The sequence below is a fragment of the Lissotriton helveticus genome, chromosome 4_1 (genome assembly GCF_964261635.1).
Source record: "Lissotriton helveticus chromosome 4_1, aLisHel1.1, whole genome shotgun sequence".
NCBI lineage: Eukaryota > Metazoa > Chordata > Amphibia > Caudata > Salamandridae > Lissotriton > Lissotriton helveticus.
Window position 1 is genome coordinate 298,476,960 of NC_136063.1, and position 18,344 is coordinate 298,495,303.

At 47.0% G+C, this 18,344-nt stretch overlaps 1 protein-coding gene across 1 annotated transcript in view; it reads right to left on the reverse strand.

Moving 5' to 3' along the window:
- Nucleotides 1-18,344, reverse strand: part of TBC1D31 (TBC1 domain family member 31) — a 670,562-nt gene that overhangs the window by 21,438 nt on the left and 630,780 nt on the right. Inside the window, exon 21 of the mRNA XM_078686822.1 lies at nucleotides 15,792-15,917. Within this exon, the coding sequence (XP_078542948.1) occupies nucleotides 15,792-15,917 (126 nt within the window). The remainder of the gene's footprint in view (nucleotides 1-15,791; nucleotides 15,918-18,344) is intronic.

Sequence of the window (18,344 nt, forward strand, 5' to 3'; positions counted from 1 at the left end):
GGTTTAAAGGAAGCCAATACACCTCACTGACAGTGGCAGAGATTGAGTGGAATTTAGGAAGGTCCACCACCAGTCTGGCTGTGGCATTCTGTACCAGCTGCAGACGATGAATGAGCCCTTTGTTTCTACCCAGATAGAAGGCTGTTGGTTCCCAAAGATCAAAACCTCTGTTTTGTCCCCGTTAAGTCTAAGATAGTTTTCTACTATCCAGGAGGAGAATGCCTGCATATCGTTTCTAAAATTGGTGGCAGACACCTCTATAATTTGGGTGTCGTCCACATAGGACAACAACTCCAGTCCAAAGGATCGAACGACCTTGGCCAGAGGAGCGACATAAACATTAAAAAGGGTCGGACTCAATGAGGAGCCCTGAGGCACTCCATAAAACATCTGGCCAGGGGCCAAATAAAATTGATCCATTTTCAATATTTGTGCCAGATCACTGAGAAATGAGGTGAGCAGCTTAAGGGCAGCGCCACCGCCCCCCATTTCTTTAAGCCTGTCCACCAGTCTCAGAGGGAATATAGTGTTGAAGGCTGCCGTAAGGTCAAGCAGAATCAACAGCGTGGTATGTCCAGCGTCAACCTGAACACGAATGTGGTTGATTACGGAAGTTAATGCCGTGTATGTGCTGTGATCACTTCTAAAACCATGCTGCGAGCCATCGAGCAGCTGATATTCCACTAGGTAGGAGCTGAGAGGGAAATTCAAATGTTTCTCTCGAATTTTTGCTGGGACGGGTAGAGGGAGATGGGGCGGTAATGTTTTTAGCTCAACTGGATCAAGTGAGAGTTTTTTCAAAAGAGGTTTGATCACCGCAGTCTTCCAAGGGATAGGGTACTGCCCAGCTGAAATTGCTCCATTGAGCAAAGAGGTGAGGTGAGGTACAATGACTTCACTCCCTAATTTCATAAACTTCAGTGGGCATGGCTCCAAAGGGGAGCCGGAAGTAATTCCCCCTAGCAGGCGTTCTGTATCCTTTAGTGACAAGTGGGGGTGGGGTGGGTGGGGGGGAGGGGCATGGGGGTGGGGGAGGCAAGAAACTTGCATTTCTCTGCCAGTGTTAAGGGGTTATCAGGAGGAGGGGGGGGAGGTCGTCAGGGACTGAGTTGTGCTCCCAGTATTGTGAGTTTCTAAGGCAGAATATATTTCTGTGATCTTAGAATGGAAAAAAGTAGCCATTATGTCACAGAGGTCCTGGGACCTGTCCATGTGACCAGAGATTGAAGGGTAGGAGAGAGAGTTAATTACATTAAAAAGCTTCCTACGAGATCTGAGGGATTTTGTAACCTTGGAATAAAAAGACACTATACGTCTATATGGCATCTCCTATGCACGGGTGCAGACTCTGGAGTGTTGACCATGCGAAAAAACGAACGAGCAGTGGACATGCAACCGGGTTGACGGCGCCCAGAAAACTCCAGAGTCCGCACCCGGGCAAAGGAGACGCCATATAGACATTTGATACCTATGAATTTCCTACCCACTTTTCTACATTTGCTTGAGAGGATACTAAGGAATTACAGCTTTGAGGAAGTCCTAGGGTAACACACCCATTGATATAACACGTGTTGGCTGGCAGACGAAATCAAATAAAAAGAATAATACAAAAAGCTGTGTTTATATAATTTTACGTGTGCTGGGAGACTTATGTTCTTGCTTGTTTCATGTCGGATTCAGGGTTGACATCTTTTCTCCTTTAGCACTGCACTAATATGACACTCTAGAAGAACTGTGTGTACTGTGTCATCAAACGCCGGATCACCTTTAATCTTCCCTGTATAATTATCAGGCGTGGGGAAATATCTCAGGCAAGAAATATTTCCACTGAGCATCAGCAACACCCCTATCTGATGACCATCATGAGTGTCATTTAACAAGGCCCTCTCCCAATCCCGTTCCTTGTGCTGAAGATTTGCCGCTAGGTAAAAAAGTTCCATATGAGGAACCTCCATGCGACCCTTGTCCCATTCTATCTGGAGGGTTTTAAGGCTTACCCTGCTGCGTTTACCAGCCCAAAGGAGCTCCACAAGCAAACAAATACCAGGACCACCACCTTTATGAGAGACATTCTCCCCATCAGGGTCAATTTCAGCTGCTTCAAGAATGCTATACAGGGGCGTAGATTCTCAATCACATGCCCAAGATTTAAGTCATACGCCTATTGTTCTATGTGGGTAATGAACAAGTTACTTGCCGTCGGTAACGCTTTTTCTGGTGGATACAGTATCTGCCTGTGGATTCCTCATCTTATGAATATCCCTTGTGCCAGCATTCCGCGGAAAATTTTTCCTAGCTCTCCCCACCAACGAGGTTGTCACAATGCCTTGGCTCCGCACACGGCTCCACATGACATCACTGGAGCCATAAGAAGGCCACGTCGGTGTGATGACGTCAGTTCCACCCATTTTGTCTGTGCCTCCGAGGCAAACGGGCTGACCGACCATAGAGACAATGTATACATAGTACACAGTATTCACACAAATACACACAGTGTAAAGTGAAATAGAAAAGCAAAGAAAGCAAAAATTTCCTATAAGCCTACACAAAGGCAAATAGAGGCAATACAAAATGGCAATATGAAACAACCATATTAACCAATACCTCTTTTAAGGTATAAAAGGGTGGACAACGGTGAGGAGGGTGGGTCAGTGAGGAATCCACAGCCAGATGCTGTATCCACCAGAAAAAGCGTTACAGATGGTAAGTAATTTGTTCCTCTGATGGATACATCTGCCTGTGTATTCCTCACCTTATGAATAGAATCCCACAGCAGTCCCACTCCAGGAGGAAGGTGTCCACCCTTCTAAACCAAAAAGTCTTTCAAAACAGAACGGGCAAAATGGCGGTCGCTCCTCACTTCGGAATCCAAGCAGTAATGCTTCGCGAAAGTGTGGAGGGAGGCCCAACTTGCGGCCTTACAGGTGTCCAACACAGGAACACCCCTGGACAAGGCAGAAGTAGACGATTTAGCCCTAGTGGGGTGAGCTCTAATGCCTTCGGCAGTCTCCTTCCCAGTCACAGCGTATCAGAACTTGATGCACAAGATGATCCATCTGGATAAAGTTTTTATTTATTTATTTTATTTTCCACAAAGAACTGATCGACCTGATGCAAGTCCTTCAGTCTATCCAGAAAGAAACGAATCGCCCTCTTAGGATCGAATCGAGGAAGCCTCTCCTCTTCCTTGGAAGGGTGAGGGGGAGGATATAAAGTTGGGAGGGTAATTGACTGCCCTAGATGGAAGGGACTTAGCACCTTAGGCAGAAAAGCAGCCCTGGTCCTGGGGACCATCCTTTCAGCATGTATGGTCAGAAACGGAGGCTTTGAACTCAAAGCCTGAAGCTCACTCACCCTCCTAGCCGAGGTGATAGCCACAAGGAATACCGTTTTTAATGACAGCAGTATCAAAGGACAACTATGCATAGGCTCAAAAGGGGAACCCATTAAGAAAGTTAAAAGTAGATTTAAACCCCACTGGGGCATAATAAAGGGAGAGGGCAGAAACATGTTAGTAAGCCCCTTAATGAACCTTAAAACAATCGGAGATTTAAAAAGAGACGGCTGATCAGGCAAACAAAGAAATTCCAATAAAGCAGACAAATATTCTTTAACAGTAGCCACAGAACAAGCCTGCTGGGCCAAATGCAACGAACAACAAAGAATATCAGAAAGATGAGCTCTTAAGGGATCAATAGACTTCTCTCCACACATTTGAACAAATTTAGACCAGCTGTAGGAGTGGATAGACTTGGTGGAGTGTTGTCTGGCCGATAATATAACATCAACCACGTCAGGCGAGAGAGAGAAAGAATTCAGGTTGCCTCGTTCAATCTCCAAGCATGAAGGTGCAGTCTCTGGAGGTAGGGGTGTATAACCTGACCCCTCCGACTGCGAGAGGAGGCCTACCCGGAGAGGGAGGCAGAGCGGAGGGTGCAATGAGAGGTGAAGAAGGTCCGTGTACCACACCCTCCTTGGCCAATCCGGGCCATCAATATAACTTGGGCCCGGTCTTGGGGAATCTTCCTCAGAACCAGAGGAATCATGGGTATGGGAGGAAACACGTAAAGGAGTTGTAAGCTCCAACTCAACTGAAACGCGTCCCTCCACGCCCCCTCCACCGGAAACTGGAGACTGCAGAATGACGGGCAGTGCGCATTGTCAAGAGTGGCAAACAGGTCCACCCAAGGAGTCTCCCACGTCCGGAAGATGTGTCGAACTACCTCCGTATGAAGCCTCCGCTCGTGGTCGACAAGAACTGTCGACTGAGACTGTCCACAGGCATGTTCAACACTCCTGCCAGATGATTTTCCATCAAGCAAATCCGAAGGTCCTGAGCCCAAGAGCAGAGCCGCAACGCCTCTCTGCAGAGATGCTACGACCCTACTCCTCCCTGCTTGTTGACGTACCACATCGTGGCAGTGTTGTCCGTCAGGACTTGAACCGACTGACCGAGAAGGGAAGGGAGAAAGGCCTTGAGTGCCAAACGGGTCGCCTGCAATTCCAGAAGATTGATATGAAGCAATCTTTCCTCTGGAGACCAAAGACCCTTGATCTCCAGATCCCTCAGATAAACACCCCACCCTAGGGTAGAGGCATCCATTATCACTGTGGCCACCGATGGAGGAAGATGAAAGGGCTTTCCTTGAGACATATTGCCCTCCACGCTCCACCAAGACAGATCCGCTGCAGCATCTCCAGAGATCCTGACTGACTCGCCGAGATCTCCGTTGTGCTGATACCACTGCCTGTGGAGACACCACTGGAGTGCCCTCATGTGCCAGCGTGCATGGTTGACCAACAGAATGCAGGAAGCGAACAGACCAAGCAGGCGAAGGACCTTCAGAACCGGAACAACCGCTCTATTGTAAAACAAGGGAATCATTTCCTGAATGTCGAGAATCATTTGCGAAGGTGGGAAAGCTTGACACACAGTGGTATCTAGTACTGCCCCTATGAACAGGTTGCGCTGTGAGGGCACCAAGTGAGACTTGGGCACATTTATTGAAAAACCCAATTTGTACAACAGCTGGGTTGTTACCTGCAGATGATGACGGACCATCTCTGGCGACTCTGCCTTCAGTAGCCAGTCGTCCAGGTAGGGGAAAACCAGGATCCCTTACCTCCTGAGATGGGCAGCCACCACAGCCATCCCCTTGGTGAAGACTCTAGGTGCAGTAGTAAGACCAAACGGAAGGACTGCAAACTGGAAGTGTTGCAAACCAACCGTAAACAGGAGATACTTCCTGTACGACTTCAGGATTGGAATGTGAAAATACGCATCCTGCAAGTCGATGGACACCATACAGTCCTCTTGTTGCAGCGCTTGAAGAACCTGCGCTAGGGTGAGCATCTTGAATCTCTCCTGCTTGAGAAACAGATTCAAGATTCTGAGGTCCAGGATAGGAAGTAACCTGCCATCCTTTTTGGGAATCAGGAAATACCTGGAGTAGCATCCCTGACCCCTTTCCTGCTCCGGAACCACCTATATCGCACCTTTTTGTAACAGGACAAGAACCTCCTTCTGAAGGAGAAGTAAATGATCCTCCGTGGAAAACCCTTGGCAAGGAGGAGGGAATTCCCTGTAGTGAAGGGCATACCCGTTTTCTACTAGATACAAAACACAAAGGTCCGAAGTGATCAATTTCCAATCCTGTAGAAAATGGGTAAGTCGGCCTTCCACGGGACATGAATGATCCAGGATGGCGGATCTAGGGCTGCTTTTCCGCATTACCAGGAGGGGTTGGGGAGGTAGAGGAGGAGGAGAAAGAAGGCTGACATCTGGATCCACGAAGGCGACTTCTGACATTACCCTTATAGGACTTGTACAAGGGGTTTTGTTGCTGTTGCTGTGGATGTCTGAAACTTCGAAAGGAAGACTTCCCGAAGCCACGGTATCTTCTATATCCATAATCCCTCGCCAGAGTCTGCAGACCCAAAGACTTCGCTGTGGCCTTAATGTCCTTGAATCTTTGCACAGCAGAATCAGCTTTCTCTCCAAACAGTCTAGACCCAACAAAAGGTAGATCGAGAAGGGCAGCCTGTACATCGGGAGGGAACCCAGAGACCTCAAACAAGCATTTCTTCTTGTTGCAATGGATGAAACCATCACCCTGACAATCGAATCCGCCGTGTCCAGGCCAGACTGGATGACTTGGCGAGCCGCAGCCTGTGTGTCTGCCAGCACCTCACTCAAATTTCCCCTATCTTCCTCAGATAATTTAGGAAGAAGTTGTTTGGCAGAGTCCATAAGGGCATGAATGTATCTACCCAACAGACAGGTAGCATTGGTAGACTTTAGAGCCAGATTAACTGATGAGAAGACTTTTTGCAGATTGTTCCAACTTCTTTGAATCCCTGTCAGCAGGAGCCTGTGGTAAAGCACCCGTGGACTGCTTGGAACAAGAAGCCTGTACCACCAAACTCTCAGGAGAGGGATGAGATGAAAGGAACACCGGATCCCCTGGAGCAGGCCTATATCTTCTGGACACCGACCTTGAAACTGCAGGAGCAGAAAGAGGGTTGCACCACACATCAAGGATTCCCTCAGTCGAGGCATCATTGAACAGCAAGAGTGGTTCAACCACAGAGGACAGAGATTGAAGCACCTATGTGAGCAAAGTAGGCTTATACTCAGCCATAGGGAGCTGCAAATCCAAGAGCTCTGCAGCCTTCCTTATCTCAGTATGGTAAGGTGCAGCTTCTTTTGAGGGGGAAGCATTCTGTAAAGCAAAGTCCCACTCTGTGGAAGTATCAAGTCCACTTGCCTCACACAAACCATCAAACATATCCTCTGTATCATAGATTTCACCTACCTCCATCTCTTCAGCCTGGTACTGTTCCTCCTCCAACAACCTCTGCGCTTCTCTCCTCGAGCTCATCTTCGGTTGAAGCGTCGATGGCACCGGGAGCGGCGTCTAAGGAGGATCCGCGGTAGTAACCGGAGCCGATCGAATCCTAGAAGGTTCACGGGATGGAGCGGGAGACTGCCCGTACGGCGTTGACATCCTTCGAGCTGGAAACTGCCAGGACAGCGTCGCCAGCATAAATAGCACAAAGGGGACCTGAGGATACTGGTGAGGCACACCCAAATAAAATGCCATTGGACCGATGGGACCCGAAGGTGCACCAGAGGGTTACGAGGCTCTGGCGAACAAGCCATACATCGCATAAAAAAAATTATATGGATCCGAACCCGGCGCCGGAAAATGTGGGTACCGAGCCGGTTCAAGATCCAAACGAGGCACCTCTGGAGTCGGAGCTGCCGGAGCCACAGGAGCTGAAGAAACCTCATTATCAGCCGGATTCAACACACCCTCTGGAGTCGGTGAAAATCTCGGTGTTGGTGACTGTGCCTGAGTCCCCTTGTAAGAAGGAAAATGAACCGGAGTCACCTGAGGAGACACTGAAGGAGAAAGAGAGACAAAGTCCTTCTCTCAACGCCAAGGTGCTGGAGAAGGCGACCTTGAAACGACAGGCTTCGACAAATGGCACAGAGATGATGCCTCTTCTTCTTCTTATGCTTCCTCTTGGAGTCATGTGACATCGACGACCTTGACTTCGATTGTTTACGACCCCTTCTTTCTTTTCTTGCCTTAGACATATACAACTTTGCTTCCCGTTCCTTCAGAGCCTTCGGGTTAGTCTTCCTGCAAGAAGAACAGCCCTCGACGTCGTGGTCAGACGACAAACACCACAGACAGTCCTCCTGACGGTCAGTGATCGACATATGACCCCCGCACTCTTTACAAGGCTTAAAGCCAGACTTCCTCGGGGCAGACATGCCAAAACACAGAAGGATACAATCTAAATCACAAAGTATCCAGTCGAAAGTATGGAGAGTCCCAGAAAAAAAGTTAGTGTCGACAGTGCGGAAAGAAGGGAACTGACGTCATCACGCCGATGTGGTCTTCTTATGGCCCCAGTGACGTCATGCGGAGCCAAGGCATTGTGACGACCTCATCGGCGTGGAGAGCCAGGAAAACATTTCCGCGGAATGCTGGCGCAGGGGATATTCATAAGGTGAGGAATCCACAGGCAGGTGTATCCATCAGAAAAATATGCCCAAATATTTAACACTATCTACCTGCAATGGTATCCCAATGTCTGGCAACAGGGGCTAGATATATATCCCTTAGTTGCCCCAGGGGGAAGAGGGCCCACTTTCCTCTGTTGACCCGGAGTCCTGAGAATTCCCAAAATTCACGCATTACATTGAGTGATATGGGACGCTATATCAAATCTACAAAGTATATCATGGCGTCACATGCATATAATAACACTACATGATTTTAGCTGCCAACATGTATGCCCCATATATATATATATATAGTGTCTGTCGGCGGCAACACGCCAGAGGCTCCATTGCCATCTGTAGAAGAATTTCAGTGGAAACATATCTGCCTATTTGTACTCTCGCCCTCGAACAACCATACAGAAGTATTTTTCCAGCGAATTAAATTATTCCCCAGCCCCACCCTATTCAGGACCTACCAGATATGGTACCACCGCACCGTATCAAAAGCTTGCTCTATGTCCAAAAAGGCCAGAGCACACTGGTCCTCTTACAATACCGGGGCATTTATAACGTTCAGCAGATGGCAAAGGTTTTGCAGTGTTTTCGGTGTGGTATAAAGCCAGACTGGTCTGTGTGGACCAACTGGGGGAGATGTGGGAGCAACCAGGTCGCCAGGGTGTGTCTTATGATCTTTAAATACCCATTCAGCATGGAAAGAGGCTGGGATGAGTTTGCCTCTATGGGGGTCCTTCGCTGCCTCGGTATTCATGGGATCCGCGGGCACCCCCCTCTCCAATGCCTTATTGTACACCGTTAACAAGCGTCCCACCAGTGTCCCAGCAAACACTTTTACATAATTCTGCCGGGAGCCCATCTTGCCCTGATTTGCTGTATTTCAGTGCTCCCGTGGCTGTCAGCAGTTCCTGTCATGATAACTGGCCCCAAAAGAATCCCGGTCCTCACGAGAAAGAAGCGGCAAGTATTCAGGAAGCTGGGCAAAACCCTCCTCACAAAGCGTCGCAGTATAGAATGCCCTTAAATGTGCCGCAAACACATCATTTATCACTTCTGGGTAAATATCGTATTTCCCCCCCAAGCGCCAGAACTGGGTGGATAGCCATGTCCTACTGGATCAGATTCGCCAATAGGTGACCTTATTTGTACCCCTCCATGTACCAGCGCCTCCGTCCAGTGTGGCGGATATACTTCTCCAGCAGATCCCATAATTCACACACCTTATGACGCTGTTTATCCCAATCGCTTAGCATTGCTGGGTTTTCGGAAAGAAGTCTCTCCAATGTTTCCAATTCAGTTTCCTGACATGTTTAGTCCCCCTTCAATGTACGACATTGGCCTTGGCCATACATAACCTCCTCAATACCTCCTTCATGGCATCCCATTCAGTCACCCTGTGCCCTGTACTATTCCAATTAAGCTCAAAATATTGTGTTATGTCCTCCGACACTGCCTTCTGCAATACCCGATCCGACAGGGCTCAGCATTAAGCGTCCACAATGGTACCCACGGCACAGGTCGCTCCAAAGCTTAAGTGATCATGAGCGGAGAATGATCAGAGATATAGCGAGCTAAGACTTGTGCCTCAAAACTCTATGTGTGGCGCTCGTATAAATCAAGAATGAGTCCAACCTACTGTATGTATTCGCCGCTGGGTTGTATTGTGTTAGCAACAAGGACCCCCTGATACGGATATTTATCCTGGGACAGGGTAAACAATATATGTGGAGTAACAATCCCAGGCATATATTAGAGCAATGACCAATAGATTAAACAAAACAAACTAGTGCAGTTTTTAGAAAATATACATTTTTAATTTGATTAAAAAGGATTTAGTAAAAAACAGTGCATTGATCAGAATTGATAAAAGATTGTATATTGATACATGTATATTCACAAAACAATTTAATTAAAAAGGAGGTGAGGTGGCATCCGGTCGACGCGTTTCGACATAAAATATGCCTTCATCGGGACTTAAACCATCCAATTTCTAAATTTGTACAGATGTACAGGGACAATACTGTTCACCGCTGTATAGATGCTGTCTCATCGGGCTCAAAGCTAGGAGATTTATTTGCAGTTTTCTTGTATTTTTCTTTAAAGTAGCATAGGAGCTTTCGTTGCCTTAAGTTTTTTTGGGTTAAAATGGGAACAGATGACACTATCCCTTAGAGGATTATGTTATGTTCTTCATCTGGGGTCGCCGCTGGGTTGTAACATGAATACTATAAGCTTTTTGGATGGTGAGTTTGCTAGCTCCAAACTTGCCTGTATCAACGCTGTTGTCATGCGCGGTCTAGCACCCAGGCGCCAGGGTGTTCTGTCTACCAGGCTATTCAAGACACAATTAAAAACCCCTGCCATGAGGACCTCCGCTGTAAGTAAATCCTGCGCCTCCACTAGCACATTCCTATCAACCTATGAGCGGTGTGTCTGAATGGAACTCCTTTGAGCCAGCCATATCAATACCCCTCTGGCATATCCAGGGTAGGATGTGGCATACACCTGTCCCCTCCAGCGTTTCCTCAGATATTTAATACAGTCCCCCCCATAAGTGTGTTTCTTGCAGGAATGCTACCGCTATTTCGTAAATGCAGAGGTAGGCATACACTCTATTGCATTTCACCTGGCTAGGGAGAACTCTCACGTTTCAAGTTAACATTTTAAAGGTAGGCCCCATCAATACAGTACTACATTCAGGCTATAGATATATACCGGAACCCCCATCACATGCAGCCCGTACCATTCGGGATACAATACTTTCCGTGCCCAGTCCAGAAGCATTAGGATGACTTGGACCTGGTGTATCCTGATCTTCTTGAGAACTCAGGGCAGGAGTTATATCAGTGGAAAGGCATACAGGAGTCCCGAGTTCAACTCAAGGCAGAATGCATCTCTAAACGAGAGACGCCTTGGAAACTCCAGCGCGCAGAAGTGCTGATATTGCGTGTTCTTGGTGGGGCTAACAGATCAAGGCTTTTCCTATTCATGAAGGAGACATTGCGCCACCTTTGAGTGTAACTGCCACTTGCTAGGCACTGGCTGCTGAGTTTGTCCACCCTGAATTCAATTAACCCGCCGGATCGTTCACCACCAGGATGATTACCTGGCGGTACAGCCTTATCTAGAGGTGCAAGGCTTCCTGGCACAGGGTCTGTGACCCCACTCCGCCCTGTTTGTTGCAATACCAAATAGAGGTGGTGTTGTTTGTGAGCACCTGTACCAACCTCCCCTGAGGGATGGTAGGAAGGCTTTCAGGGCCAAGTGGATGGCCCTCTGTGATCCAGAAGGTTGATTTAGAAATGGGACTCCGCCACAGACCAGAGGCCTCTCCTCTTCACCTCTCCCAGGTGGCCGCATCAGCCCAGAAGTAACTCATCAATCATCACTGTCAACTGTGGGTTGGGAAGGGAGAGGGATCTGCTGCTTATCCAATTGCGGTGCAGTAGCCACCACTTGAGATCATTCAGTCTCTTCCAAAAATTTAGACGGGGACAGATAGGGCCCCATGAAGTTGGGTCAACTGGAACTCCAGATCCCACTGCAGAGCTTGCATTTCCCACCTATTGTGCTCAACCAGCAGGATGCAGGAGGCCATCAATCACATCATACTCAGAGTGGACCTCACGGAAAATCCTGGACCAAGGCTGAAAGATTGGGATCATAGCCAGAATGTTCTGGACTCAGTGGGAATGACACAAAACTAGACTATGTCCGGAATAGCTCTGATGAAGGGGAGCATCTGGGAAGGAGGCAGGTGTGACTTTAGCAAGTTTATAGTGAATCCCGAAGATGACAGGAGGTTTGCTATAGTCTGGAGGTTGTTGATTACTGCCTGGGGTGACCCTGCTTTTAACAGCCAGTCATCGACGTTCGGGAAGACTGGCCTCGCAGACCTCTGAAGGTGTCCTGCCACCACCATCATCACCTTTGGGAACACCCAAGGTGCACTGGTGAGACCAAAGGGGGGCACAGCGAACGGAGAATGATTTTCTCCCACAACGAACCACAGGTAGCGCCGATGGGCCGGCAGGATGAGAAAATGCAAAGACATGTCCAACACTACCATTTGGTCTCCAGGGTCGAAGGCAGGCCAGACCTGGGCCAGGATGAGTATTTTGTATTTCTCCTTCTAGAGAAATAAATCGAGAGGGTGCAAGTCTAGAACAGGCCAAAGACCTCTATCTTTCTTGGGCACTAGAAAGTTGTGGGAATAACAACTGCGTCCTACTTCTGGTGCTAGCACCCTCTCGATAGCCCCTTCGGCCAAAAGGGCTTGCACTTACTACTGCAAAGAGGAAAGATGCCCTCTGTTAGCCGTTGGATAGCTGGTGCATGGAGTAGAAGGCACGAAATGAAGGCTAAGGCGTAGCCTTTGCAAACAATTTGAAGGACCCACCGGCCCGATGGGATCGCTTGCCAACCCGGACAGAATGGGGGGATTCTGCCTCCAACCAGGAGGCTGTGACCCTGTAAGGGTACACTAAAAAAGTTTTGCTTGTGTGGTCAGGAGTAGAAACGATGGACTGAGCAGCATGCAGACCATGGCCACAGGGGTGGTGGGCAGGCACCACGGCCTCTCCCATGAAGCTGCTGGGTTCCCTGTTGGGGTGGGACAGGCTAGTGGTAAGGAATGCCTCGTCCAAAGCCATGAAAGCAACATTTGAATTGTTGCAGGCAAGGAGAGGCAGAAAGGCCCAGCCAGTGAGTGGTAGAGCTACTCTCCTTAAAACATTCAAGGGCAGAGTCAGACATGTCCATGAACAAGCAAGTTCCATCGACCAGTGTGCACATCATGGAGGACTGGACATTGCCAGAGAACCAGTTGATTGCAGCCACACATGGCAATGAATGGCAACACTAGGGCCTATAGCCCGTCCACAGGTGATGGTTTTTAGTAGATAGGAAGAAGTGGCGCTCTGCTATATTTGCAAACGTGTGAAGGAGTAGTTAGGATCAGTATGGTGCTAACCAGGTAGAGGAGACCCCTGTAACCCCTATGTGAGTGTAGGAACACCTACACCAAAATTGTACTCTTGAGTCCTGGGCACACGTACAGCGGTGTGTCAAAAGGCAATCGTGTTACGTAAGTTCATATGAAAGTTCCGTATTCAAAAAAGTTTGCAGAAGAGTCGTTCTTTGTTCTTATCCATTTAATTCACGTAGACTATAGTCAGCACATAAACAACCAGCCGACACGTGTTTCGTCTAGGAGAATAATCCCTTGACTTCTTCAGGGCTGAGATACTGTAAACAAAAGCAGTGTGATCGAGATGCCGGTGATAATTCCAACCTGGCAGCAAGGAACTGAAGGGTCAGGATGTTTGTTTTCACCTCCGTAGTGGCGAGATGGAGGTTCAGGACCTCAGCATAATTATGACATACGATGCAGAGTCTTCAGTGGCTGGGACTGGAGAAGAGAAAAGGGCTGTCTCTGAGGCAGCATTTAGCCCACTCGCTTTTTGCAAGTCATCATACCAATTGTCATCGGCATAGGGTTGAGTGAACTCCTCGCCTTGGTAATAATTATTATCAGAGTCAATTCCAAAAAGGCGGTATAGATGCTGAAATTGTCCTGCTGAGTTATCCGCTTTATGAAAATTTGCCTCACACCTGCCAAGAAGGAGCCACTTGAAGCAAATCAGACGGCCTCCACCAGAGCCAAGTCCTTGTCTTTTGCACCAGCAAGAGGCATTCCTGTTGCAGACATCTGCAAGGCAGAGACATGGGCGTCCCTAAACACTTTCACCAAAGACTTAGAGGTGCACAGGGACAAGCGCTTTGCCAGGTCTGTGCTACTAGTCTTCCCTATTTAACCATCCATCAGCCTCCAGGGAACGTACTGCTTGTGAATGTATTCAACAGGTGAGGAATCTGCAGGAAGACATATCTATCAGAAGAAAAAGTTACTTACCTTCGGTAACTATCTTTCTGCTGGATACACTACCTACCTCAGATTCCTCAGTGATCTCACCCATCCCTCCATCTGTAGCTGTAAGTACAGAGATTGCGTAATAAGGGTTCATTAGTCGTTTGGCACTACACTTTATACAGTGCTCAATTTGAGCCAGTGATTGCCAGTAGGGGCCACCATCACTTATTTTTATTGACTGGCAGTTACTTTCCACATCAGATATTTACTGAATGCAATAGAGGGAAAGCACACATATCAGAAATACAGAGGAAGAGAAAGACAGCAAAAATGTCACAAAGGGGAAATCAGGAACCTGCAGAGTGCAATAAAGGGGCAAGGAGTGCCTGGCAGTCGATTACAGAGTTATTAGATGGATTTAAAACTACAAGGCTTGGTATTTGGCACAGCAATGTTTAATTGCACCGGACATGGGCCTCTAAGCAGAGTTTTGGGCACTGGCACGCTTTATTTTACAAATTAAACACTGACTTTATCTAATCAATGTTTCTCAGTCTGCTTGCCTCAAAGGCTTGAAACATGGATGGAAACTGATGTTGTGGTGCCAGGGAAGTATGAGTTTATTCCAGCGGTGATACAAAGTCAGCACCCCTTACCGGTGACATAAAGCTTTGAAAATTTCCAGATCTTTTCTGATGTCTAGGATTATTTAACTGGTGAGGAATCTGCAGGTAGAAGTATCCATCAAGAAACACATACACTCCAGTGGAGAGCTGAACACCAAAGGGAAAAAAATAGTCCTCTCAAGAGACCAGTGGAAGGATACAACCCATTCAATCAGAACGCAATGAGACTGAAATGCTCCTAGGCAGAATAAACACAATAACTGGGAGGCAAACTATAAAAACGAAAAGCAGACACGAGATATACAACAAAGCCACCCAATCATGAGCAAGGGGCTAACCCAAAGCCCACTCTTAGTATTTGCTCTGTATTGGAAACAGTAAGTCTGCTAACAGACATCTAAAGCTGCTGTAGTGGAAACCTAAAAAGTGATACCTGTGAAAGAATTATATGCTCAGTTATTTGTTTTTTAAACTACACCCAGTGAAGATTCTGTTCTCAATTCTACCAATTGTTTGAATTATTTTGAGAATACACCTTTAAATACCATACAGTTCTGGCAGCCAGAATCACTCTCAACCTCCCATGCTGTACTCACCTCAGACCACACCTGAAGGAGCTCCACTGGCTCCCATTTACACAATAGCACAATTCAAACTCCTCAACCACACTTTCAAGGCACTAAATAACACTGGCCCAGCATACCTCAACAATCAAATCTGCTTTCACAAACCTTCCAGACACCTCTGTTCGTCCACACTCCTACTTGCACAAACAAACAGATCTGGAGGTCGAGCCTTCTACATCACTTCTAAAGCATAGAACAATCTGCTTCTACACATAAGAGCCTCCTCCTCACCTACTGAATTCACAAGAAGCGGAGGACCTGGCTTTTGGAGTTGTCCCACTAGGTGCCTAGACTCACACCGGCTTACCACCAGGATACCCTCCCAGGTGGTAGTGCATTTTACAAATCTGCAACGCATTATACTTTGCAGCATATATACAACGGTGTAGATGTTTCGCTAACCACCACCGCAACAACTATGCAAGAGCCCACAGCGTTGATACAAATGTGAAGGACACTTAAATCAAGCAGAGCTTGACGGTAACTGACTTAAAGCCTACGCTCTGTGTATTTGTGTGTGTTTATGACATGATTTTAAGCACACTACTAAAGCAGTCTGCACCCAGAGATAAAGAAGGAAGAGGAAGTAACTAGCATTTCAGAGGTGTGATTACCCAAAAAGGGAAACTACTTACAATGACTTGAAGTCTCAACTGATGACAGATCATTCAAGCATGCATTTCCAGGCTTTTGTTTGGAATCATAGTTGTGACGTTCCTGAACATTCTGCATTGTTCCAATCTTCATATCCCGAAGCCTCTCTGTTGTAAAAAACATAGATATGTCAAAATTGCCAAAAGGTTTGTGTATGCACATTTAAATGCGAGTCATTATTGGGTGATGCCCAGCTAAATTTTCACTTGCAACAATATGATGATATGAAAAAGTATATCTAGGCCTTGTGTTTGCCTTCTGTCCTATATGAAGAAACTGTAAAAGTCTTGAGTACTTGGTACTGCTGAAAGAAATGGAATACGTCTGTGATTCAAATTGGATATATAAAGCGAGCAGCTGTCCTTTGGGCTTCCCGGTACTGAAATTAAGCAGTCCAGCACAGGAAAAAGAGAAAAGGTACCATCATTCAAATAGCCAAGTCTTCAAGAGTCTTCTAAAAAGATCTGCATTGGCGATTGTTGAAAGGGAACTATTTTGAACATTTTACACAGCATTTCCTTCATCCTGCTATGACAGTTATAAAAGAAGAGATGAGTTACTTACCTTTGTGAAGATTTTTGTTTCCCATAAATCATTCATCTCAGTCTCCAGACGGTGTAAATTCAAAGTAGAGCAGAGAGGACATCTGCCAATTTTTGGTGGACCCCCCACATTGGCCAAACCAGAAATAACCCATTAGTTCTGACTTTCGTAACTGGTTTGCCACTTGAGCTCCTACACTCTAATCTGTTTAAGTTAATAAACCTTTTATCTTTTTGCTCCTACCTGTGCTAGGTGATTAGGTGAGCTACATGGGTAATACAAGGAGTCTCGATTTTTTCTTTTGTGCTGGACTTCATTATGTGTGTTTAACAGTACTCAATTTTAGCCGGTGGTTGGCAAAGGGAGGCACCATCACTCATTTCTCCCCACGGGGCTTTTATAAGCCTCCAGCAGCAGAATACCTAGACCGGCCCCTACTTCCTAACAGAACTTTGGGAATAGTGTAACTTTTCGAGGAGGCTCTACACTAGACCTCCCTCTCCTTTCCTAGACAACAACCTGCGCCTTCTGAGTCAAATTGTGTACCCCGGAGATGTGTACCACGTGTTGCACTCAGTTCCCTCTCTCTGTGGAGCTCTCTCTGTCCGATGGTATTCCTGGCATTGAGTGAACCACTGCAGTACTTCTCTGGACTATGAGGTGGACTCCCACCCCCTTCCAGTGCAGGCCTACCCTAAGGCCTATACTCCTCCTTGAAGAGAACAGGAGTCAACAACAGTATCCCGCTAGGCCTTACCTAAGACGGCGTGTGACAGATTAATTTCTCAGGATGTGCTGCTATACCTGGCACCAGACAGCCCTAACTTGCAGCCTAGCCAAGCCTTGGGCTTCCAACGTGCTCCAACAATGGCTGTGGAGCTCAGGTGAGGAAAGTGTGGAACCAGTTCAGTCCCATCAATCCACCCTTCCTCCCTTGCTTGACATGAACTTTCCCTCAATGGCTAATGTAAGGGGGAGGGGTTTATTTATTTATGCGGTTTCGTATACCGAGGATATTACACAAAGAAATCTATCATTATATGAGGCATGTAAGGAGAATGATACCCTGTAAGCATCTGTTCACAGCTTGTAGTGCTGCAGATTGACATGCTTTGCATACTCCCGGCATTAAGGGTTGAGCTCGAACATTAAAAGCTATTTTTTCTACAAAGAAGCTTCAAGCCCCTTGGAGTTCAAATGTGTATGGGCACCAATTCCATTTTGGTCAGCAGGTGAAAGTGGAGTGTGGTGAATATTCGGTATGTGCTTTGCACTTTGTCTTGGAGAAGATATTTGTATTTAATGCAAGAAACGCGTGCTATAATTGCTCACTTCCACGAAGGAGGTGGATGCATGTGAATAAACCACACTAAAGATTACACCAGATGCTTACAGGGTAAATAACATTTTCTATTTGTAGCATCTGTGTCTGGAGATGCACATGATTTGCATCAACTCTAAAGCAGTTTCCTGCTTGCAAGTGATTATGGGGCAGATGATGCAGATGTTTAAAGGAAAATGCTACTTACCAATATGCATCTGTTCTTGGCATGTAGAGCTGCACAGTCTCACACTGTGCATTAGATCGCCACCTGGTGTTGGGCTTGGATGATTGCACGTTGTTGTCGTCTTGGAAGAAGTCTTTGTAGTCACGAGATAGATGACTCCTCCCTTGGACGATAGTGCGCATTGGCATCAGCTCCATCCTTAGATTGCTTTTCGCCATGATGGGAAATGATAGAGTTAGTAGAGAGAAAAAAGGATGTCCATGTGTGTATATCTAATTAAGATGGAACTGGAACAGATACAGGTCCCGGGGAGGCGGGTGGGCGTGTGAGACTCTGCAGCTCTACATGCCAAGAACAGATGCATACTGGTAAGTAGCATTTTCCGTTTGAGGCATATGAGCTGCAGATCTCACACTGTGCATTGATTGTACAGCAGTGTCTCCCCTAGCGGTGGTCACCTGTATCTGTTGCAGTAGTTTGAAA